We start from the raw sequence: 26,677 nt of genomic DNA, 5'->3' as shown, positions 1-26,677 counted from the left end.
CAATGGCACGGTGGCTCAGTGGTTAGCACTGCTGCCTCATGGCACCAGAGACCCGGGTTCAATTCCTGCCTCAGGCAACTGTCTGATTGGAGTTTGCACATTCTCCCCGTGTCTGTGTGGGTTTCCTCCACAGTCCAAAAATGTGCAGGTTAGGTGAATTGGCCATGCTAAATTGCCCCTAGCGTTAGGTGAAGGGGTAAATGTAGGGGAATGGGTCTGGGTGGGTTACTCTTGTGGGCGGCACGGTGACACAGTGGTTAGCACTGCTGCCTCACAGCGCCTGAGACCCGGGTTCAATTCCCGACTCAGGCGATTGACTGTGTGGAGTTTGCACGTTCTCCCCGTGTCTGCGTGGGTTTCCTCCGGGTGCTCCGGTTTCCTCCCACAGTCCAAAGATGTGCGGGTCAGGTGAATTGGCCATGCTAAATTGTCCATAGTGTTAGGTAAGGGGTAAATGTAGGGGTATGGGTGGGTTACGCTTCGGCGGGTCGGTGTGGACTTGTTGGGCCGAAGGGCCTGTTTCCACACTGCAAGTAATCTAATCTAAACAGAATAAGAATAGAAAATGACTTGGACAAGTGCAAATTAATTAGTGAAACAAGCACAGGTTTGTCATTTTTAACTTGTGTTTTTTGGTGAGCTAAGGGTGAGAGTTGATGGGGGTAATGTTGTTGATGTGATGTACATGGACTGTGATAGAGTGAAACACAACAGACTCAGGGAACCTTAGAGCTCATGAAATAAGAATGAGACAGTAGCAACACAGACAGAACAATTAACAGGAAACAGAGTAGAGGTAAATGGTTGTGTTTCGAACAGGGAACGGGTTTGTAGTGTAGACCGCCAGGTGTCAGGACCCTTGCTATTCCTGGTATATTAAATAACCTCAATACTTTAGTATTCAGGACACAATTTCAAAATCTGAGACAAGATGTGGAGGTATGGTAAACTGTGAGGAAGATAGTGTAGAACAGGTTGATGGAATGGATGGTCAAGAAGTGTGAAGTGGTTTGTTTTCGTAGGAAGAACACAGAGAGACGAAATAAAATAAAGGATGTAACACTGAAGCGGGTGCAGGAGCAGAGAAACCCAAGTTTATATGTACATACGTCATTGAGGATGGCAAGAGAATTGACAGTAGAATTAATAATGGATACCAAATCTGTATTTTTTAAGAGTACAAGAGCAATGAAGTTATGTTAAACCTTTTAAAACACTGTTTCAATTTCAACTGATATATTGTGGGAAAGATCAAAAGGCATTAGAGTGCAGATGAAGAACCTCAGCTATATAGAAAGATAGGAGAGGTCTATACAGTTCTCCTTGAAGGAGAGAAAGTTAGGGAGAGATTTGACTGAGGTGTTCAAAATCAAGAGGGGTCTGGTCAGAGTCAATCGAGAGAAACTGTTCCGAGTGTTGGAGGGAACAAGAGCCAGTGAAAACTGATTTAAGATACTGACACAAGACGCAAGGGGGATATTAGAAACAGCATTTCCGCTCAGTAAGTGGTTCATAGAACATAGAACATTACAGCGCAGTACAGGCCCTCCGGCCCTCGATGTTGCACCGCCCTGTCATATTAATCTGAAGCCCATCCCACCTACACTATTCCATGTACGTCCATTTGCCTGTCCAATGATGACTTAAATGCACTTAAACTTGGCGAATCTATTACCGCTGCAGGCAAAGCATTCCATACCCTTACTACTCTCTGAGTAAAGAAACTACCTCTGACATCTGTCTTATACCTATCTCCCCTCACTTTAAAGTTGTGTCCCCTCGTGTTTGCCATCCCCATACTTGGAAAAAGGCTCTCCCTGTCCACCCTATCGAACCCTCTGATTATCTTGTATTCGAGTATGGAAAATGTGATGCCGGAGAGTGTGGTGGAGTCAGGATCAATTGAGACTTTCAAGATGAAATTGGATCATTATCTATGATTCTTATGTGTCTCCAAGTTTAAATTTGTTTTATTTTATTCATAAAAGTGATCATGGCTATTTTCTGGGGTTTTGTTGGGGTTCCAGTAGGTAAGTAGGTGACTGCTGCAGCTGATTTGCTCTAAACAGGATGTGATTTTGCAGATGACTGAGTTTTGGACGTGATGCTGGCACAGGAAGTCCTCTCCTTCTGTTTCCTCTCTGCATCTAATATCTGTTTGCTTTCAAAGGAGGCGAGACTGTATTTTTCTGGTTGCATCATGTGCAAAGACCCTGGGCCAGCTTCTCCCAGAAATAGTGGCTGATATTAAAACTGAAGTCTTCAGAGTGCCCTTACAGCCTCTTTTGACTGTCAGGAGAGTGCAGCCCAGTCTGAAATTGTCCATGAACGATTCACTTTTGGGAAGAATGTGTTAGGCATTCTGTCAACATGACCAGGCCAACCCAGCCATGGTTAGAGTCAAAGAAAAAAAACTGCACATGCTGGAATCCAAGGTTGGCAAGCAAGAGGCTAGGAGAATACAGCAAGCCAGGCAGCACAGGGAGGCTGGGAGAATACAGCAAGTCAGGCAGCACAGGGAGGCTGGGAGAACACAGCAAGCCAGGCAGCACCAGGAGGCTGGGAGAACACAGCAAGTCAGGCAGCACCAGGAGGCTGGGAGAACACAGCAAGCCAGGCAGCAAAGGGAGGCTGGGAGAATACAGCAAGCCAGGCAGCACCAGGAGGCTGGGAGAACACAGCAAGCCAGGCAGCACTGAGAGGGAAGTTCATGTCTTAGGCGTGACCCAAGTCCTGAAGATGGGTTACACCTGAAATGTCGACTTCTCTAAGTTCTGATGCTGCCTGGCTTGCTCTGTTCCTCCACCCTCCTGCTTGCCAACCCTGCCTTGGGTGTTTCAATATGTTGTGGATGTTTGGCATGCTGGATCAGGTGAACACCTCAATGCTGGATATTTTGCTCTGTCGTCTACTCTTCACAAGTTTCTGAACACATTAGGAGAGAAGGCATTTTTGAGCTTTCTGGCTTGAAGCTGCCATCCAGTACAAGTCTCACCTGTGTGCAGTGGCCAGAATTGTTTCTCTACTGACATTAGGCAAACCTCCTCCTTTTGGGTATCAAACTGGTTGTTCCTGCATTGGAAATTCCTGCAGGTGTCTCACCATAGTTTTACAGTACGGAAAGAGTTCTTTTGGCTTCATGAATGTCCATTCCATTTGTCAAGCACCTATCTAATCCAGTCCCGAAGTCTAGTTCTATGGAGTTTCAAATACTCATCTAAACATTTTTTAAATAATGTGGTGCTTTCCAAATACCCTCCATGCTCTGAATGAAAATATTCTCCTCTCAATCCTCTCTAAACTTCCTGCCCCTTACCTTAAATCTATGCTTTTTGTTATTGAGCCCTCTGCCAAAGGGATAAAGATATTTCTACCTAACCTACCTATGTCCCTCAGAGTTCTGTGCACCTCAGTCGGATTCCCCCCCTCAACCTTCTCTGTTCTAAGGCAATGTATGCAACTTGAGGGAGTGTGTTAGCAATGTAAGTGAAGTTATCCATTGCTGGGAGGTCTGGTCATGGACTGAAACCTTGACATTGAGGTAGAGCTTTCCGAGGGCAACTTGTTCCGTGTAACAGTAGGGATGTTTTGTTATGTAAACAATACAATATAAATACAAGTTGTGTTGAGTAAGTTTTTTGAGGGCTCAGGGTGTGTAGTGGGAAAGAAGCATATCTATCAAAAAGGGTCAAACCTATTGGAAGGAAAATGTGTTTCACCATTAAATTCTCATTCTGAACCATCTCTTGTTTTTGGATTTTAGGCAGACTTTCACTGGAAGAGTTCATCAGTGGAGCAAAAAAGGACCCATCCATTGTCCGCCTCTTGCAGTGTGACCCCAGCACCGCTGGCCAGTTCTGAGACAGTGTCCGGGACATGAATTCAGTTCCTCCACCCCATTCCCGTCACTGGCGAACCAGGAGTGAACAAGCAAGGACGCTGGCAGAAAGGGAATTTATGCTCAGACAAGTGGAACACTGGTATCTGCCAAAACACTGAGCATCCTTCCACACAATGAAGAAACTGCATGAAGATACAGATTCCTGACTTACAAAATCCAGTAAATAAATTCTAGATGTGTAAATGTGCCAAAAATAAGGGGAACTGAGCTGGTCAACAATGGTTAACACCATCTCATTTTCATTTGCATCGTGCACTGTTGTCAATATAGTCTAACAGGGCAGAGGGGGGTATGTTTTATTAGGTTTGTCTTGTCTGCTGTTCGCTTTTTACAGGTGAAATGTGTCTCATTACTTTATTTGAACCATACTGAGTCATAGCTCGTCCTTAATGAAGCCATGGAGAGTGAGAACCAAACTCTGATGAGTTAATGTTTACATTGTACATTGGAGCATGAAAAAGCCATTAGGTTCATATATGCTTCTTCCATTCTCGGCTTATCCTATATCCATGTGGCAACTTTCCTTCATTCTGATAGCTCCAAGGACCATCCTGTGAATCAACCCTGGTGGTGCACTAATGAAACATTTCCTCTTGCCTCCCTTTGGGGAACACAAATCCTAATTATCCCCTAAATGATTCACTTTTACCCATCCATATAAACTGTTTCTGTCTTGTCACCTTCGTGAAGCATTGTAAATAAATCCTGTTTGATCTGGAATGCTCCTCCACATATCAATACTCTCTGGGATAAGCAAACCTTCAAGAGCTCAAGCCTCACTTCCTTTATTGTGTTGGTTACATTTGTGTCCCCTAAATCCATTGTTCCCTATTACCTCAAAAACAACATTGACTGATTGTAATGTATCTTTTAACATATTGATCAGATCCATTCCCTGTTCATTGTTCACCACTCTCAGGTTGTCACCCTAGGTTCCCTGCATTTTATTCAAGTAATAACATGTATCCTCATGTTGCCCAAGAAATGTTGAATGGCATGTTACCTTCAATACCCTAATCACTGTCTTCCAGGTTTTGTGATGTATTGCCAGCATCCTGGAACTAATGTTACATCATCTTGTCCAACACAAAGGATAAATTCACTGGGTGCTGGTTCCTTGAAACTGAACAAAGGCACTGTCTGGCTATTGCATCGCACACTACTCCACTTCTCAGTAAGCCTTCCAAAAATATCCCCAATGGTACCACACAAAATCTCTGCCATTTCTTTCAACATTAATGCTGTGTTGAACAGACACAGAAAATACTGGAGAAACTTAGCAGGTCGGGTTATATCTGTGAAGAGAAAAACAGAGTTAATGTTTCAAGTCCATTATGATTTCCTCAAGCTGTACTCACCTCGGTTTTCCTCCACTTTAACTCCCTTGATGCCCTCTGGAAAGAAAATCAAAGATTTGTCGCTAGGTCTTTTTCATTGGGCATTCGTCCAATTAGCTGGCCCTGGGCATTTTCAGATAATCACCTATGATGTGGTTTCTGAAATGATTTATAACATGCCCCAAGTCATCCGACATTATGCTGTTAGCTTCCTGATTAACGTTTGCTGTCCTAACATGAGCATATTGGGTTGAATTTCTGTGAGTGGAGAGACAATGAGGGTCTCCCACACATTCTTTGAAGAATCTCAGAAACACTTCCAAAACATATGTTCACATCCAAATTATTTTTCCATTCTCCTGCTGTCTGAGTCTTTTTTGTTCAAATCATTTCAGACCACATGTCCAAGAGTTACATTTTATACTCACTAATTAAAAATCCAATTAGCTGCATCAAGATTACTAATGTGGCTAGAAGCTAATGGACTGGACAGCTCTGTCTGAGGTCATTGTTATACATGTTGTACAATATGTTGCACTGTTGTACACTGTACTACATGTTGTATTTTATGTTATCTGTATGACTATTACTGCATTTACAATTAATGGTATAACATTTGAGGGCAGTTGCCAAAATCAGTTCCTCAATTAACCATTGTGCCTTTCTTATACACTCTGCTTCTTCTCTCCATTTCAGGATTGTTTTTAAAAATAGTGGATTGAGTGAGGCCAAGGATAAAAGAAACTTGGCTCTGCTGTAATTATATGAAATGAATATAACACTGTGATATTACAGAAAACACAGGTATTTATCCCCCTCAAAATGTCACAGCACTTTGCTCTGTGTGGGAGCCAGCAATGAGCTGAGGGGCCCATTCTGTGATGTAAATAACTGTACAACAATTGGGATACCTCACCTCGAAAGATATAAAATATTGTGATTGATCGTTGGTCATCTTTCCAAAACCTCAGCCTCAGCACAAGGCCTTGTTGGTGGCTTCCCGGCTATTTAACCCCAAACAAACTTACCAGTGAGTCTGGTAAAAGTTGGTGACTTTATTGGCACACCCTCTAGAACAGTGGTTCTCAACCATCTGCATCTTGAGTACCACCAATCATCTTGTGAAGAAACGTCCAGTCCCACCATGATAAAAACAAAATCCTACTATTCCAAGTAATGGTCTTTTTATGTTTCCATGCATTTTAGTATTATTAACCATGAGTGAAAATTTAAGGACATTAAAAATTGCAGTGGTTTTGCCAAGAATAAGTTTATTGCTAAACTGTAAGAAAGGAGATAATGGTTGGGTCATTTCTGAGAAGCCTGTGGTTGCCATTTCATTGGGAGGAATGTTGGTTTTCCTGGAGGTCCCACCTAGACAACCTCACCAGTTGAGAGACACTGCATGAGAATGATTCAGTGGACTCGAGTCTGATCGCTACAACATACTTCAGTCAGAGAGCCACCTGGTGTTCAATTCACAAAGTGCAATTGCTACAAAAAATTTACCCAAGTTGTGAAAGGCAGCCTCTAGTCCCAGCCAGCTCGCTCAGCTTGCTGGTCTCACTCTGTCCTGTGCTGATTTTCTTAGTTCAAAGGTCATTTATCGAGACTCAGTTTAGTGCACCCTGCACTGTAACAAAAGAATTATGCAACAGAAAATAGTTTTCAGCTCTGATACTGTTGTAACAGTGGGCCTACTCTGGTTGGACTTGGTATTAGAGGTGTCATCATGTGATCTCTTCCAACTCCTCATTCCCCTATTATCCCCCATCCCAACCCCACTGCCCATTCCCGCTCCCACCCTCTCACCCATACCCTTTCTCGTCAATCCCCATCCTGTCCCACCCCGATTCCCACACCCTTCCCCAATCCCCACCCACTCCTCCTGCTCCCAACTCCCACTCCCATCCAGATCTCTATTTCCACACCCTCCCCCGATCCTCTCTCCCACACCCTCAACCTACAATGTTCCATCACCAACCCCTGACCAACTCTCCCAACCCATGCCCTCCTGACCCACACCCTCCCACCATTGGTCACCCAACATGTCCATCATGACAGAACCCTGGTCAATCATAAAGTGAATGGATTCTCAATGTTGATTGGATAATTCTCGACTGCATTTCAACCAGCTTTTTTTACCCCAATTCCTACTAGTTTTCCAAATATTTCAAAGAAACGTTTTAAGAAACAATATTTTAATGCACTGGTGATTTTTCTCCTAACTTTTCTTTGCCCAATTTATTGTCCCAAAGTTAATATTTAATTGCTAGTGGCTCCAGGCTAAATCTGAAGAGATGTTGACAAGAGTGATGCAGAGTCAGAACTCATTGCTTTAAAGATTCATTCAGTGTTCCAAATTGAGCAATGTTCTGCTTATTTACACGATCCTACATTACAATACAATTGAAAACTGCATTTTGTAATGTATTTGCATATGCCCAAGACAAGGAGTAAAACTTTGAAATTGGAAGCAGGTGTACACAAGCCAATGTTCATTCAAAACAAACAGTCGTTATTGCAAAACTGAAATATAAGATGCTGGAAATGCACCACTTCTTAGACAGCATCAGTGGAAATAGGATGATGGCATTAACACTTCAGGGATTGCTAACCTTTTGTCAGAAGCCCAGATCTAAAACGTTATGAGACAAAACAGCCAGTGTCTGCAGTAATACCCTTGCGAAGATAGCCCTGTGTCACAAACTGCGAATGTGCAGTCTTGAAAGCCAATTTAAAGAGGAACCATACAATGGTCAAAACTGGTAATTCACAACAAAACTTTACAGTGAACATTGGTCTCCCAACTCTGACCAAATAATGTTCTTTAAGAACATCATGGTTGCTAAGCAAGGGGAAATCTAGTTCTCTGTAGTGCACTATATTGTCAACTCTCTTGATAACACTTGGACATTGTTCCCTGTCCCATGGAACTGGGACAAGATTGAATGTCCAGGGAGGAGAGAAGTTGAGTGGGGTGTAGGTGCTAATTAAATTAGAATCTGGAACAACTCCTGGGTTTCTGGTGTATTCTGAGCTCCCTGTGGGTTTCATCATGATTATCCCAAAGTAGTGAGAGACCGGCCTAACTTGTAAATAGAGCGAATTCCAACAGATGAAGGTTATGTGATGTTGTACTAGCATGGCTTCCATGCAACAGATACCTGATTATATTACACCATTCCTAACCACAGTCCACCAGGGTGGATGGACAGATTTTCTGACGGTGCCAAGAGAGTGCAATAGAAATGTAGTAAAATAGTTAAAGGAATGAGCAACTTTAGGTGCAAGGTTGGATTGGAGAAGCTGGCGTTGTTCTAGCACAGAAGGAGATTTGATAGTGTTGTGCAAGATAATAATAGATTAGGTAGCTGAAGACAAGCTTTTCCATTGCCTGGCATACAAGGGTGAAAGGACCCCGATTTTAGGTGTTGGTTAAGAAATGCTGGGGAAATGTGAGAAGGGACATTTTTTTACACTGTGAGTGGTAATGACCTGGAACTCTCTGCCTGAGGGAAATAAACTTTCCAGGACCACCACAGTACAGGGGAATGAGACTGATAGGATTGGTCTACAGAGAGTCAGTGTGGATGCACCTACTAACATCTTTCTCACGCTACAATGAGTCTATGTACGTTCTGGCAGGTGTCCCAGACCAGAAAGTAAGACCGTCCTGGATAAAGACAGTGATAGTAATTTATTTCCCTGAGAATTAAGCGTTTCTCCTGTTGTCGATCTTTCAGTCCGTCTGCTTTATCACCAGTTTAAAACCTCAGGTGTATGAAAAGAACCAATCAGCTTTTTCAAACTTTAACAGTAGTAATTAATATTTAATTTGCATTTTTAAAAATATTTGTGTCAGTTGTTTGATTTATTTGTGTTCAGGGCTGCATCATAACTTGCAGCTAGTGTTTTGCTTAAATGTCAAAAAAGGATAATGATGTTCATTTTCCTTCATCAGAATAAAACTTAAAACTGTACATATCATTGCAACTCATTTTGCATATTTTTGTTTGGGATGTAGGCATTACTGGAAAGCCTAACATTTGCCCCATGACAGTGCTGAAATAACAGGAATGTTTCTGCAACTCTGAATTCTCACTGATTGTTATAAAAAAGATCATTTTCTTAATCTAGAATGAGGAAAGTCTGAAAGTTTCAAAAAACACAGGTACGTGACTTCTCACACATGTCAGCCATGGTCTCATGTGCCTTGCCTCTGAGTTAGCAGGATCTGTGTTCAAGCTCTGCTCTGGAGATCTGAGCACACAATCTAGGCTGACCCTGCAGTGCAGTTCTAGGGAAGCATCCACTGTCAGGGGGATCTGCTACCTCACCTGCACTCTCTGAGAAAGTGAGGACTGCAGATGCTGCAGATCAGAGTCGAGAGTACGGTGCTGGAAAAGCACAGCATCAGGTAGCGTCCGAGGAGCAGGAGAATTGACATTTTGGGCATAAGCCCCTTGTCAGGAATGAGGCTTGTAGGCCGGGGGGCTGACAGATAAATTAGAGAGGGGTAGGGCTGGGTGAAGGTAGCTGGGAATGTGATGGGTAGATGAAGGTGGGGGAGGAAGTGATATGTCGGAGAGGAGGATGGAGCAGATAGATGGGAAAGGAAAATGGACAGATCAAGAGGGCAGTGCCAAGTTGGAGGTTTGGGACTGGGATAAGGTGGGGGAAGGGGAAATGAGGAAACTGGTGAAATCCACATTGACCCCGTGTGGATGCAGGGTCCCAAGGTGGAAAAGGAGGCTTTCTTCCTCCAGGCATCGGGTGGTTAGGGTTTGACAATGGAGGAGGCCCAGGACCTGCATGTCTTTGGTGGGATGGGAGGGGAATTGAAGTGTTCAGCCACGGGGTGGTGGGGTTGGTTGGTGTGGGTGTCCCAGAGATGTTCTCTGAAATAATCTGCAAGTTGGCATCCTGTCTCCCTAGTGTAGAGGAAACCACGTCGAGTGCAATAGATACAGTAGATGTGTGTGGAAGTGCAGGTAAATTTCTGTCAGATGTGAAAGGATCCTTTGAGGCCTTGGATGGAGACGTGGGCACAGGTTTTGCACTTCCTGCGGTGGCAGGGGAAGGTGCAGGAGGGGGGTAAGGGCTGGTGGAGAACCTGACGAGGGAGTCGCAGAGGGAATGGTCTCTCCAGAATGCTGATAGGGGTGGGGAGTAAAATATATCTGTTTGTAGGTGGCGGAGGATGATGCGATGTATCTGGAGGTTGGTGGGGTGGAAGGTGAGGGCTGGAAGGTTCTGTCATTGTGTTGGGAGGGGAGGGGTTCAAGGGCGGAATTACAGGAAGTGGAGGAGACACACTGGATGGCATCATTGACCACATGGGAGGGGAAATTGTGGACTTTGAAGAAGGCCATCTGGGATGTTGTATGGTGGAATTGGTCCTCCTGGGAGCAGATGCGGTGGAGGTGGAGGAATTGGGATTTAGGGATGGCATTTCTTTTTTTTATATAGATATTTTTATTAGAAATTTAACATTTTAACAAATTTACAAAAATAAACAAAACTCTCAAGTACAAACATTGATATAGAAATAAATCTTAAATATACAATAATCAAAATTTAACAAAGGAAAAATACCGAAAGAGAAAAAACAAAACTCAATTAACTACTAATCTAACCTACAATTAACCAGAGTGTATAATTGAGTCACTTACATCTTTCAAATAAGAGAAAATGAGAGAGAAAAAAAAAGAGAAAAAAAACCCCAACGATTAACATAGAAGTTGGATATTGAAATACTTGCTCGGAATGTGTTAATATCATATATAACAAAACCCGTATTCGTATGGGATTCCTCTCCCAAGGGGCCCCGGACCAGCCATGTTTGTAATCTCAATTAAATAAAAGCCCTTGTTAGGATAGCCAAAATATCTATGTAAAAGGGCTGTCATATTTTATAAAATAATTTGGTCTTTCGGTGCACCATATTTATAAGGAAGTCAAGGGGAATACATTCCATGATTAATCTGTGCCAATTTGAAAATCCAGGGGAACCTTCAGCCACCGAGTTTACCAAAATATTTTTCCTTATATGGAAAGAGAGAACAGGAAATAATCTCTTCCTATTTGACATTCCAGGTGCACCACTTAACCGACTGATCAACCATAATCATCCAGGTAAATCCGAGACCCCTCGGGAGGGGAAACCCTATCTAAAACATCCTGAGCAAAGAGCATATAGAATTTACAAAAATAAAAGTTCTCTAATACACTCATAACAGTATAATAAAAAGGAAACTATTTCTAAATAATAAAAAAAAATAAAACATATTTGAATGGAGATTATCCCCCTTGTTCCCAGGGGGTATCACTTCTTTTCCAATGGTCCATCATATCCTCTCCCAACCAGTGCCCCACCCTTGACCCAGGCGTTCCTTAATAGGATGAGGAGAATTCAGATATAATACAGAGCTAGAGTTAACAGTGAGCACCCTACCCCCCCCCACCCCCACCCACACCTGAGTATATTTGGTAGTATTAAAACCATGTATAAACATATATAACTATAAAATTACAACTTCAACAAATTATAATTAAATATAATAATATAAAATAGCAAGGGAAAATAACCCCGCTCCTAGAGACAAAAGTAAAATAGAATAAGGTAACCACCCCTCCCCACCAACATTAACTAAACCCTCCGGCTTATATATATATACATATATACACATACATGCACACGCACATATATGTACATACACACATACATACGTATAATAATAAAATTTTAAAAAAACCTAAGGGGCGGGAGAAAATCTTTAAATGGAGAGCAAATAAATAATTCCCTCTCCCCCCCCCAAGATAATAATAAACAGTAAGATAAGAAAAGGAAAAAGGGGGGGGGATATAAATCAGAGTGGGGAAAAGGCAAGCCAACATACATTGTCTCTTACGATTTATTTAAGAGAGTCCAAAAATTCCTTAGCCTTTTCTGGAGATCTGAAATTATACCCGGATCCTTCGTGGTTAAAACATAGCGTCGCTGGGTAGCGTAAGGTGTATTGAATAGTTAAGTCCCTTAAACACTTCTTCACCTCATCGAATGCCTTCCTCCTTCGAGCCAGAGCGGGGGAGAAGTCCTGAAATAACATGATCTTGGATCCTTTATAGATCATGGCTTTAGGATCTTTTCCAAGATTTCTAGAGGCATCTAGGAGTATCTGCCTCTCCCTATAGCTCTGCAGCAGGAACAGGACCAGGCGTGGGCGCTGGTTCGAGCCAGGCCCGCGTATTGCGACCCGGTAGGCCCATTCTACCCACACCTGGCCTGATCCAGCCTCCAGATCCAAAAATTGTGGCAACCACTGTTCCAGGAATGCTGTGAGCTGGCCTGTCTCTTCCCGTTCGGGAAGGCCCAGCAAACGAATATTTTTTCGACGACCTCGATTATCGAGGTCATCGATGTAATTCTCTAAGGTCCGGACTCGCTGCTTGAGAGTCCGGACCTGATCCGCGGCTGATTGAGCTGCAGTCTCGGAGGTCGCAGCCTTTAACTCCGCCCCTCCGACTCGGCGCTCGAGTTCCTGGATGTCTCGGCCGTGCTTCTGCAGCTCGGCCGAGAGTGATCCCCAGCGATGTTGGGACTCCTCGATAAATGCGTCGATCTTCGCGTACAGCTTGGTGATCATCTCCACAAGGCTTGTTATTGTGGGTAAGTCCCCTGGGGCGGCTATGGACGCCTCTGCTGCAGCTGGAGAGGGAGAGGGTGGGGGAGGGGGTCCTGCTTGCTGAGAGCTGTGGGCTCTCCTCCCTTTAGTCATTTTTCCTAAGAGATTAGATTATTTAAATTTAATACCAACACTACCAAACAACTAATTATATTAAATAAAAGCTATTTTAGATGATTTGGTGAGTGTGGTGGGGGTGGGTGATTCACTTTGCCCAAGTCTTGGGAGGAGCACTGTAGACTCAGACTTGCTGAGTCGCCGCCATCTTGAATCCCCCAGGGATGGCATTTCTACAGGAGGCAGGGTGGGAGGTGTAGTCCAGATAGCTGTAGGAGTTGGTGGGTTTGTAGTAGAGGTCCGTGTTTTGTCGCTCGCTGGAGATGGAGAGGCTCAGGAAGGGGAGGGAGGTGTCTGAGATGGTCCAGGTGTATTTGAGGTCAGAGTGGAAGTGTTTGTGAAGTTGATGATAGTTCAACCTCCTCGTGGGAGGATGAGGTAGCGCCAATACAGTCATCGATGTAGTGGAGGAAAAGGTGTGGAATGGTGCCAATGTAACTGCGGAAGATGGACTTTACACATACACAACGAAGAGGCAGGCATAGCTGGGGCCCATGCAGGTGCCCATGGCTACGCCCTTTCATTTGGAGGAAGTGGAGAATTGGAGTTGTTGAGGGTGAGGACCAGTTCAGCCAGGCGAATGAGGGTGTCAGAGAAAGTTTACTAATTAGGTCGGTGTGAGAGGGAAAAAACAGAGGGCTTGGAGACCTTCATCGTGGTGAGGTTGAACAGTTCAACTGTACAAACACTTTCCACCCTGACCTCAAATTCACCTGGACCATCTTGGACACCTCCCTCCCCTCCCTGCACCTCTCCATCTCCAGCAATCGACTAACCACAGACATTTAATGCAAACCCATTGACTCCCACCCTGCTTTCTGTAAAAACGCCTCCCTTATTCCCAATTCTTCCATCGGATCTGCTCCCAAAAGGACTAATTCCACCACAGAACATTCCAAATGGTCAGGAACCTCGAAGTAAAGGAGCCATTAGGAGGTAGTGACCATAATATGATAAGTTTTAATCTGCAATTTGAGAGGAAGAAGGGAGAATCAGAAGTGTCAGTATTGAAATTGAACAAAGGGAACTATGGACCTATGTGGGAGGAGCTGGCCAAAATTCAATGGTTCAATACTCTAGCAGGGATGGCAGTGGAACAACAATGGCAGGTATTTCTGGATATAATGCAGAAGATGCAAAATCAGTTCATTCCAAAGAGGAAGAAAGATCCTAAGGGGAGGTAGAGGTGGCTATGGTTGACGAGGGAAGTTAAGGATTGTATAAAGATAAAAGAGAAGTATAACATAGCCAAGATGAGGGGGAAGCTGGAGAACTAGGAAACATTTAAAGAGCAACAGAGGATAACTAAAAAGGCAATGCACAGTGAAACTGGCCAAAATATAAAGGAGGATAGTAAAAGCTTTTTTAAGTATGTGAAAAGAATAAAAATGGTTAAGACTAAAATTGGGCCCTTGAAGACAGAAATGGGTGAATTTATTCTGGTGAACAAGGAAATGGCAGAAGAGTTGAATAAGTACTTTGGATCTGTCTTCACTGGGGAAGACACAAGCAATCTCCCAGATGCAATAGTGGCTGAAGGATCCAGGGTAATGGATGAACTGAAGGGAATTTATATTAGGCAGGAAATGGTGTTGGAGAGACTGTTAGGTCTGAAGGCTGATAAGTCCCCAGGACCTGATGAGCTGCATCCCAAGGTACTTAAGGAGATGGCTCTAGAAATCGTGGAAGCATTGGTAATCATTTTCCAATGTTCAAGAATAAGGATCAGTTCCTGCGGATTGGAGGGTGGCTAATGTTGTCCCACTTTTCAAAACAGAAAGAAAAGAAAAAAACAAGAATTATAGACTGGTTAGCCTAATGTCAGTGGTGGGAAAGATGCTGGAGTCAATTATAAAAGCTGAAATTATGACCATTTAGATAGCAGTAACAGAACAGGTAGAGTCAGCATGACTAACCTTCTTGAATATTTTGAGGATGTAACTATGAAGGTGGACAAGGGAGAGCCAGTGGATGTAGTGTACCTGGACTTGCAGAAAGTCTTTGATAAAGTCCCACATAGGAGGTTAGTGAGCAAAATTAGGGCGCATGATCCTAGGGGTAAAATACTGAGGTGGATTGAAAATTGGCTGGCTGGCAGTAGTGATAAACGGGTCCCTTTCGGGATGGCAGGCGGTGACCAGTGGGGTATCACAAGGTTCAGTGCTGGGACCGCAACTGTTTACAATATACATTAATAATATAGATGAAGATATTAAAAGTAATATTAGTAAATTTGCTGCTGACACAAAGCTGGGTGGCAGACCCTTCAGTCCCACCCGTCCATGCTGACCAGATATCCCAACCCAATCTAGTCCCACCTGCCAGCACCCAGCCCATATCCCTCCAAATCCTTCCTATTCATATACCCATGCAGATGCCTTTTAAATGTAGCAATTGTACCAGCCTCCACCACATCCTCTGGCAGCTCATTCCATACACGTACCACCCTCTGCATGAAGAAGTTGTCCCTTAGGTATCTTTTATAGCTTTCCCCCTCACCCTAAACCTATGCCGTCTAGTTCCAGACTCCCCCCACCCCAGGGAAAGGAGATTGTCTATTTATCTTATCCATACCCCTCATGATTTTGTAATGTGAGGAGGATGTAATGAGAATACAGGGTGATTGGACAGGCTAGTTGAATGGACGGATGCATGGCAGATGCAGTTTAATGTGGATAAATGTGTGGTTATCCACTTTGGTGGCAAGAACAGGAAGGCAGATTACTATCTAAATGGAGTCAAGTTAGATAAAGGGACAGTACAACGAGATCTAGGCATTCTTGTACATCAGTCAATGAAAGCAAGCATTCAGGTATTGCAGGCAGTGAAGAAAGCCAATAGCATGCTGGCCTTCATTACAGAGGAATTGAGTATAGGAGCAAAGAGGTCCTTCTGTCGCTGTACAGGTCCCTGGTGAGACCACAGCTGGCGTATTGTGTGCAGTTTTAGTCTCCAAATTTGAGTAAGGACATTCTGACTATTGAGGGAGTGCAGCATAGGTTCACGAGGTCAATTCCCAGGACTATCATATGTTGAAACTGGGTTTGTATACACTTGAGTTTAGAAGGATGAGAGGGGATCTGATTGAGACGTATAAGATTATTAAAGGATTAGACACTCTGGAGGCAGGAAGCTGATGGGTAAGTCCAGAACCAGAGGACACAGCTTAAAGATAATGGGTAGGCCATTTAGAATGGAGTTGAGGAGAAACTTCTTCACCCAGAGAGTGGTGGGTGTGTGGAATGCTCTGCCCCAGAAAGCTGTGGAGGCCCAGTCTCTGGATACTTTCAAGAAAGAGTTGAATAGAGCTCTTAAAGATAGTGGAATCAAGGGTTACGGGGATAAGGCAGGAACAGGATACTGATTGTGGATGATCAGCCATGATTATAATGAATGGTGTGCTGGCTCAAAGGGCTGAATGGCCTACTCCTGCACCTATTGTCTATTGTGTATTTTTCAAAGATTGCAATTTCCCCATGTGGTCAACGATGCCCTCTAGCGATATCTCCTCCATTTCCCACTCCTCCACTCTTGAACTCCACTCCTCCAATTGCAACAAGGACAGAACACACCTGACCCTCACCTTCCACCCCACCAGCCTCCAGATACATCACATCATCCTCAGCCATTTCTGGCACCTACAAACAGACCCCACCCCTATTGGTGTCTCAGAGAGACCATTCCCTCTGCGGCTCCCTTGTAAGAGTCACCACCCCCCCCCCCCCCCACCCCACCCCCGTTGCACCTGATGTGGTCTTCTCTACACCAGGGAGACAGGACGTCAACTTGCGGATCATTTCAGAGAACATCTCTGGGACACCCACACCAACCAACTCCCCCACCCTGTGGCTGAATACTTCAACTCCCACCCCCACATACACACCAAGGGCATGCAGGTCCTGGGCCTTCTCCATTGCCAGACCCTAACCAATTGAAGCCTGGAGGAAGAATGCCTCCTCTTCTGCCTCGGGATCCTGCAACCACATGGGATTAATGTGGATTTCACCATTTTCCTCATTTCTCCTCCACCCACCTTATCCCAATCCTCCAACTTGGCATTGCCCTCTTGACCTATCCATCTTCCTTCCCATCTATCCACTTCATCCTCCTCTCCGATCCATCACTTTCCCTCCCACCTTCACCTACCCATCACATTCCCTGCTACCTTCGCCCACTAGCCTCATTCCTGATGAAGGGCTTATCCCCAAAATGTCGATTCTCCTGCTCCTTGGATGCCACCTGACCTGCAGTGCTTTTCCAGCACCACACTCTCAACTATGCACTCTCTGAGACCCTTCTACAAAACCAGCCTGCCCCAAGTGCTGGAAATGCTGCAAATACATAGCAGCATCTGTCAAGAGGGAAATAGTTAACACTTCAAGTTTTAAAAATTATTTCGTAAGATGTGTGTGTCTTTGGTCAACATTTGTTACCCATATATAGTTGCCCTTAAACTGAATGGCTCCATGGGCCATTCTATGGGTTTAGAGTCAGATGTAGATCAGTCTGGGTAAGGATGGCAAATTTCCTTCCCTAATGGTCAGTCATGATCCCAGCTGGTGGTTTTTAATAAAAACAATTGACAACATTAGACACCATTTTAATTGCAGATTTTTTTCACCGTCTACCACAGTGGAAATTTGCACCTGTGTTCTGAGAACATTAGCTTTACTAGTTACTAGTCCTGAGTCATTACCACCTCAGGTGTGACACAACCACCTGATGAAGGAACGGCGTTCCGAAAGCTAGTGTACTTCCAAATAAACCTGTTGAACTATAACCTGGTGTTGTGTGATTTTTAATTTTGTACACCCCAGTCCAACACCGGCATCTCCAAATCGGGACTAGATCAGTTTAGGATACCTGGTCAGCACACATCAGTTGAACCAAAGGGTCTGTTTTCATGCTGTAGAACTCTCTGACAATGACTAAGAGAACAAAAGGGAAGGTCCGTGATTGCTTAATCTCTTCAGCCTTCTAGCTATGAAAGGAATGACAATACAAGCAATAGGAGGTGATACTGCGACAAGTAAGGAAAAGAAAAAATGTTTATTCATTTATGGGATGTGGGCTTAAGTAGGCTTGATCCGCATTTGTTGCATTTCCTAATTACCCGTGATTTTGATTTAAGCTTTATTGTCACATGCATTCAAGTACAGAAATTCAGTGAAAAAATGTACAACGTCATCGCACATGGCACGATGTTATGGACAAAAGTACCTACATACAAAACTTAGATACAAGTAGTAAAATAGAGAGACAAAGTTAAAAGTAAAGCATTATTGCTGCTCTGAGTATAAATAGAAAAATAAAGAAATAAAGTTAAAAGTTAACATTACAGTCCTTCCTAGTACTAAATGGAAATATAAAGGTATAGAGGTAAGAGTTCAACAGTCTTTCTTAAGCGCACTTCTTGCAAGGGGTCAGTCTCCACCACTTTGGCTCATTCTCCAGGATACCTCGGGCTATTTGCTCTTGACCCTGCAGTTGCTGGGGTCCTCCTTCACTAACACTTCAGGCTTGCTGTAACCACACTGGCCTCAAGCCCACAGCTGCTTCCAATTACAGTACCAGGTCTCTGCCCGACACTGCTCCCCACAATGCCATTGCTACTGCTGCCTCTCTCTCCAGGACTCCAGAAGTAAAAAGAGAAGCAGAGAGAAATAAAAACAAATGTAGCCAGCCTAGAGTAGTTAGCCTACTGTGCCAGTGCTGTCATCTTGAATAGATGGCTCTCTCTCTTCTGCACTGCCAGGTCTGCTCTTAAAAAGACCTTAAGAAAAAAGGGGAAAAAGCAAATGGAGAAAGAAAAAGAAAGCAGAGGCAGGTAAGTCCCAAGCTTGAAGCTTGAATGCAGCACTGCGTTCAAACTGCTATCTTAATCTAAGGTAGTGGTGGTGAGCACAAGGCCATTAGGAAGGAAGCTCGAAGATTTGGACACAGTGACACTGAACAAATGGCAATGTATTTCCAAATCCGGATGGAGTAAATGGGTTGGAGAGGAACATGCAAATTGTTGTGTTTCCATGTACCCGCTGCCCTTTTCCTTCTAGGTTGTAGTGGCCTGGGCTTGAAGGGTGCAGTCTGAGGAGCTTAGGTGATTTTCTGCTGTGTGTCTTGTGGATGGTACACACTGCTGCTACTGAGTTTGGGTGGTGGTGATTGGATGTTTGTGGATGTAGTGCCCGAACAAGTTGGCTGCTTTGCCCTGGATGGTGTCAAGCTTCTTCGGTGTTGTTGGAGCTTCACACATAGAACATAGAACAATACAGCGCAGAACAGGCCCTTCAGCCCTCGAAATTGAGCCGACCTGTGAACTATTCTCAGCTCATCCCCCTATACTATCCCATCATCATCCATGTGCTTATCTAAGGATTGTTTAAATCTCCCTAATGTGATTGAGTTGACTACATTGGCAGGTAGGGTATTCCACGCCCTTACCACTCTCTGAGTAAAGCACCTGCCTCTGACATCTGTCTTAAATCTATCACCCCTCAATTTGTAGTTATGCCCCCTCATACACACTGACGTCATCATCCTAGGAAAAAGACTTTCACTGTCTACCCTATCTAATCCTCTGATCATCTTGTATGTCTCTGTCAAATCCCCTCTTAGCCTTCTTCTTACCAATGAGAACAGGTTCAAGTCTCTCAGCCTTTCCTCATAAGACCTTCCCTCCAGACTAGGCAACATCCTGGCAAATCTCCTCTGCACCTTTTCCAATGTTTCTACATCCTTCCCAAAATATGGCGACCAGAACTGTACACAACATTCCAAGTGCAGCCGCACTAGCGTTTTGTATAGTTGCAGCATGATATTGCGGCTCGGAACTCAATCCCTCTACGAATAAAACCTAACACACACTATGCCTTCTTAACAGCACTATCCATCTGGGTGGCAACTTTCAGGGATCCACGTACATGGATACCAAGATCCCTCTGCACATCCACACTACCAAGAATCTTTCCATTGACCCAGTACTCTGCCTTCCTGTTATTCTTCCCAAAGTGCATCATCTCACATTTAGCTGCATTGAACTCCATTTGCCACCTCTCAGCCCAACTCTGCTGTTTATCCAAGTCCCCCTGCAACCTGTAACATTCTTCCACACTGTCCACTACTCCACCGACTTTAATGTCATCTGCAAATTTACTAATCCATCCACCTATTTCTGCGTCTAAGTCATTTATAAAAATGACAAACAGCAGTGGTCCCAAAACAGATCCTTGTGGCACACCACTAGTAACCCAGGCAAGTGGGGAGTATTCCATCACAGTCCTGACTTGTGCCTTGTAGATAATGGACAGTCTTGGGAGAGTAAGGAGGTGAATTACTCTCTGCAAGGTTCTTAACCTCTGCCTTGCTATTGCGGCCATAGTGTTTATACCACTAGCCTAATTCAGTTTATGGTCAATGGTAACCCATAGGATGTTGACAGATTCAATGATGGTGATGCCATTGAGCAGTAGGCCATTCAGCCCCTTAAGCCTGTTCCACCATGATCAGTTTATTCCACGTTTCCACCTGCTCCCAATAACTTGCTTATCAACAAACTATCTACAACTCCCTTAAAAATATCCGGGGAGTTGGCTTCCACTAACTTTTGAAGAAGAAAGTTTCAAAGCATAACAACCCTTAGAGAAAACATTTTTCTCCCAAATTCTGTCAGAATTTAATGATGCCTTCGTTTTTTACATTGTACAAGTAGAGGGTTACTTTCTCCCAAAAGAGGAAGCATCTTTTTCATATCTATCTTGTCAAACACCTCAGGATCATATTTCAATCAACTGGCATCTTACGCTTCTGAACTTCAATGGATATGTCTAGTCTGTCCATCACTATGTTTGACAAATCTGTTGGAATTTCTTGAGGATGAAACTAATAAAGTTGATAATTGGGAGCCAGTGGATGTGGTTTACTTGGATTTTCAGAAGACTTTCGATAAAGTCCAACATAAGAAATTAGCAAGCAAAGCTGAAGTGCATGGGATTGAGGTATAGTGCACTGACATGGATAGAGAACTAGCTGGCAGACAGGAAATAGAGTAAGAATAAATGGATCATATTCTTTGTGGCAGCCAGTGACCATTAGGTTCTGCTTGACATCAGTGCTTGTTCCTAGCTAATCGCAATCTATATTAATGATGTAAATCAGGGAACTAAATATAATATCTCCAGGTTTGCATACAACTGAAAGCTGGGTGGAAAGGTGAGCTATAAGAAGGATGCAGAGATGCTTCTGTGCAATTTGGAGAGGTTCAGTGAGTGTGCGAATGAATGGCAGATGCAGTCTAATGTGGATAAATGTGAGGTTATCCACTTTGGTAGCAAAAACAGGAAGGTGAATATCTGAATGGTGATAAATTGGAAATGGGCAGGTACAACAAGATTTGGGTGTCCTTATAAAAGTAAGCATGCAAGTGCAGCAGATGGTGAAGGTGGCAAAGGATATGTTGCCCTTCATAACAAGAGAATACGAGAACAGGAGCAGGGATGTCTTGCTGCAATTGTGCAGGGTCTTAGGGAGGCAACAAGCTGCAGTATCGTGCGCAGTTTTAGTCTCCTTATCAAAGGAAGAATATTCTGGTTATGGAGGGAGTGCAACAACGGTTTATTGGACTGATTCCTGAGTCTGCAGGACTGCTACATGAAGACAGACTGCATCATTTGGGACTATATTCACTGAGTTTTAGAAAAATTAAGGGCAGGGGGGATCTCATATAACTTATGAAATTCTAACAGAACTGGATGGGGTAAATGCAATAAGGATATTCTCAATGACCAGGCAGTTCAGAACCAGGCATCATGGTTTCAGGATATGGTTAGGGTACTGAGGACTGAGATGAGAAATGTCTTCACCCAGAGAATGATGAGCCTGTGGAATTCTCTGCCACAAAGTCATTGAGGCCACATTTTGAATGTTTTCAAGAAAGAGCTATATGTAGTTCTTAAGACTATGGGGATCAGAGAGTATGGGGTGAGAGTGAGCAAGGGTAATGAGTTGGATGAACAGCCATGACCATATTCAATGGCAGAGTATGCTTGAAGGGTCAAATTGCCTGCTCCTACTTTCCACGTCCAACTTTCCCACAGAAGACCTTGGGTAGTGTTATAGAACAAGAGACCTAGGGGTTCAGGTACATAATTCTTTGAAGTTTGTATTACATAGAGATGATAGTTAAGAAGGCACTTAACACAGTTGTCTTCATTTAACAGACCTTTGAGTATAGGAGTTAGGAGGGCATGTTGACGTTGTGCAGGATGTTGGTGAGGCCTCTTCGGGAGTACTGTGTCCCGTTCTGGTCACCCAGTTATAAAAAGGATATTAAGCTGGGAAGAATTCAGAAAAGATGTTCCAAGATGTTAATGGGAATGGCTGGTTTGAATTATAAGGAGAGGCCAGACAGTGTGTGACTTTTTTGACTGGAGCATAGGATGTTGAAGGGTTACCTTATAGAGGTTTCTAAAATCATGAGGGGTATAGCTAACGTGAATGGCAGGTGTCTGTTCCCTAGGGTGGGGGATTAAAAACGAGGGGGCATATTTTTAAGGTGAGAGGAGAAAGATTTTAATAAGACATGACAGGTGACTTTTTTTTAAACGCAGAATGATTCAAGTGTGGAAAGAACTGCTGGAGGAATTAAAATCTTAAAAGTAGCTTTTTTGTCACATGTACTGAAATGACTTCAGGGAAAAGTTTACAAGTTGCCACTTACGGTGCCATCTTAGATACAAACATACCTAGTTACAGTTTCTTAAGTACAAACACTTCAGGAAACATAAATGTGAAAAATAAAGAAATAAAAAGTTCAGACGAACAGTCCTTCCAAACTAGTTAAAATCAAGGACTGCAGATGCTGGAAACCAGAGTCTAGATTAGAGTGTTGCTGGAAAAGCACAGCAGGTCAGGCAGCACCCAAGGAGCAGGTGCTTTGACTTGCTGTGTTTTTCCAGCACCACTCTAATCCATCCTTCCAAACAAGTCCGAACCAGCCCCCAGTCCCACCCCCAACATTGGCCCCTTCCTCACACCAGCCGCTCCCCTAACACCGCCCCCCAGTCCCTCCCTCACACCGGCCCCTCCCCCAACACCAGCCCTTCCCTCACACCGGCCCCTGGCCCCTCCCCAACACCGGCCCCTCCCCCAACACCAGCCCCGCCCTCACACCAGCCCCAACCCCACACTGGCTCCTGCCCCCCCCCAACACCAGCCCCTCCCTCACACTGCCCCTCTCCCCAACACCAGCCCCTCCCTCACACTGCCCCTCTCCCCAACACCAGCCCCTCCCTCACACTGGCCCCTCCCCCAACACCAGCCTCACCCCCACACTGGCCCCCGGCCCCTTCCCAACACCGGCCCCTCCCCAAACCGGCCACTCCATCATACCGGGCCCCGGCCCCTCCCGCCCCACACCGGCCCTTCCCCCACACCAGCCCCTCCCCCACACTGGCCCTTCCATCATACCGGCCCCCGGCCTCCCCCTCACACCGGGCCCCGGCTCCTCCCCCACACCGGCCCCCCGGTCCCTCCCCCCCAACAGTGTCTGGTACAAGTACAACATTTAAAAGGCATCTGGATGGGTACATGAATAGGAAGGGGTTAGAGGGATATGGGCCAAATGCTGGCAAATGGGACCAGATTAATTTAGGATATATGGTCGATGTGGATGGGTTGGAGCAAAGGGTCTGTTTCCGCGCTGTACAGTTCTATGGCTCGTTCAGTGGATGGAGCAGACGAGCTCTGGATGTGGAGGCCTATCCTGCTGCCCTCTTGGACCTAACTGTGATGGATGCAGACACAGTTACAACCTTCAAAAGATATTTGGATATGTATATGAATGAGAAATCTTTGGAGGCGTATGGACCAAGGTCAGGTAGGTGGGACAAGTTTAGCTTTTGATATGGTCAGCATGGACTGATTGGACTGAAGGGTCTGTTTCCATGCTTTAAGACAACCCGGCCATTCCAGACATTAGTCTACACAATGTTCTCTGAACTGCTTCAAATGTATTCACTGCTATTACACAGCACATGATCAAGTGTAAAGTGTAAATTTAAAGTTTTGAAGGAAATAGTGAGTACACGACCAATTGTAAAAGCAAAAGCATCATTCATGTTGTCCTGTTTACTCCCATTTGTAAGCAATTTATATTTGTTTCATTGTATATGTCCAAGTTTGTCATTTGAGAAGATTGAAAAACTGGTTCTGCACTCTCTAGAATTTCAAACAATGACAGGTGATCTTATTGAAATTTACAACACTCTTACAGGATGTGACAGGATAGATGTGGGTAGGATGTTTCCCCTGCCTAGTGAGGCTAGAACCAGGTTCTAAAGTCTCAGGATCAGGAACAGTCCAGTAGCATTGATATGAGGAGATTCTTGATGGAGAGAATGGTGAATCGTTGGAATTCTCAATGACAGCAGCTTAATCATTAAGCATGTTCAAGACAGAAATCAATAGATTTCTGTATACTAATGGCATCAAGGGAAATGGGTATAGTGGAAAATAAAAAGAGGTATAGGTAAATGATCAGCCATGATCTTGGTGAAAATTGGAGGAGGCTCAATGGTCTACTCCTGCTCCCAATTCTTACATGATTTTTAATTCATTCACGAAGGCTAAACGTCAGCTCGCGGACACCTCCTCCTACTGCCCCCTTGACCATGACCCCACCTCCCACCACCAAACCATCATCGCTCAGACTATCCATAACCTCATCACCTCAGGGGATCTCCCATCCATCGCCTCCAACCTCATAGTCCCACAACCCCGCACCGCCTGTTTCTACCTCCTTCCCAAAATCCACAAACCTGACTGCCCCGGCCGACCCATTGTCTCAGCCTGCTCCTGCCCCACCGAACTCATCTCTGCATACCTCAACACGGTCCTGTCCCCCTTAGTCCAAGAACTCCCCACCTACGTTCGGGACACCACCCACGCCCTCCACCTCCTCCATGATTTTCGCTTCCCCGGTCCCCAACGCCATATCTTCACCATGGACATCCAGTCCCTGTATACCTCCATCCTCCATCACAAAGGACTCAAAGCCCTCCGCTTCTTCCTTTCCCGCCGGACCAACCAGTATCCTTCCACTGACACCCTCCTTTGACTGACTGAACTGGTCCTCACTCTGAACAACTTCTCTTTCCAATCCTCCCACTTCCTCCAAACCAAAGGAGTAGCCATGGGCACCCGCATGGGCCCCAGCTATGCCTGCCTCTTCGTAGGATATGTGGAACAGTCCATCTTCCGCAGCTACACTGGCACCACCCCCCAGCTTTTCCTCCACTTCATCGATGACTGTATCGGCGCTGCCTCGTGCTCCCACGAGGAGGTTGAACAGATCATCCACTTTACCAACACCTTCCACCCCGACCTCAAATTTACCTGGACCGTCTCAGACTCCTCCCTCCCCTTCCTAGGCCTCTCCATTTCTATCTTGGTCGACCGAATCAACACGGACATTTACTATAAACCGACTGACTCCCACAGCTACCTAGACTGCACCTCCTCCCATCCTGCCCCCTGTAAAAATGCCATCCCATATTTCCAACTCCTTCGTCTCCGCTGCATCTGCTCCCAGGAGGACCAGTTCCAATACCGAACAGCCCAGATGGCCTCCTTCTTCAAAGACCACAATTTCTCCCCAGATGTGGTCGACGATGCTCTCCACCGCATCTCCTCCACTTCCCGCTCTTCTGCCCTTGAGCCCCGCCCCTCCAACCGCCATCAGGATAGAACCCCACTGGTCCTCACCTACCACCCACCAACCTCCATATACATCGCATCATCTGTCGTCATTTCTGCCACCTCCAAACAGACCCCACCACCAGGGATATATTTCCCTCCCCTCCCCTATCAGCGTTCCGAAAAGACCACTCCCTCCATGACTCCCTCGTCAGGTCCACACCCCCCACCAACCCAACCTCCACTCCTGGCACCTTCCCCTGTATCCGCAAGAAATGCAAAACTTGCGCCCACACCATCCCCCTCACTTCCCTCCAAGGCCCCAAGGGATCCTTCCATATCCACCACAAATTCACCTGCACCTCCACACACATCATTTACTGCATCCGCTGCACCCGATGTGGCCTCCTCTATATTAGGGAGACAGGCCGCCTATTTGCAGAACATTTCAGAGAACACCTCTGGGACACCCGCACCAACCAACCCAACCACCCCATGGTTCAACGCTTCAACTCCCACTCCCACTCCACCAAGGACATGCAGGTCCTTGGACTCCTCCATCGCCAGACCATAGCAACACGACGGCTGAAGGAAGAGCGCCTCATCTTCTGCCTAGGAACCCTCCAACCACAAGGGATGAACTCAAGATTTCTCCAGTTTCCTCATTTCCCCTCCCCGCACCTTGTCTCAGTCCCAACCTTCGAACTCAGCACCATCTTCCTAACTTGCAATCTTCCTCCTGACCTCTCCGCCCCCCATCCCCACTCCGGCCTATCACCCTCACCTTAATCTCCTTCCACCTATTGCATTTCCAACGCCCCTCCCTCAAGTCCCTCCTCCCTACCTTTTATCTTAGCCTGCTTGGCACACTTTCCTCATTCCTGAAGAAGGGCTCATGCCCGAAACGTCGATTCTCCTGCTCCTTGGATGCTGCCTGACCTGCT

At 45.0% G+C, this 26,677-nt stretch overlaps 1 protein-coding gene across 2 annotated transcripts in view; it reads left to right on the top strand.

Annotated features, from left to right (window-relative positions):
- LOC132823024 (neurocalcin-delta-like) overlaps nt 1-9,123 on the top strand; it is a 33,543-nt gene extending 24,420 nt beyond the window's left edge. For both annotated transcript variants that reach the window (XM_060836559.1, XM_060836558.1), the window contains one exon: nt 3,764-9,123. In XM_060836559.1, coding sequence (XP_060692542.1) covers nt 3,764-3,861 — 98 coding nt within the window. In that variant the 3' untranslated portion in view covers nt 3,862-9,123. The remainder of the gene's footprint in view (nt 1-3,763) is intronic.
- The last annotated feature ends 17,554 nt before the right edge of the window (nt 9,124-26,677 follow it).

Source organism: Hemiscyllium ocellatum, chromosome 15, assembly GCF_020745735.1.
Source record: "Hemiscyllium ocellatum isolate sHemOce1 chromosome 15, sHemOce1.pat.X.cur, whole genome shotgun sequence".
In the NCBI taxonomy this organism is placed as follows: domain Eukaryota; kingdom Metazoa; phylum Chordata; class Chondrichthyes; order Orectolobiformes; family Hemiscylliidae; genus Hemiscyllium; species Hemiscyllium ocellatum.
This window is presented reverse-complemented; position numbering and strand designations above follow the sequence as displayed.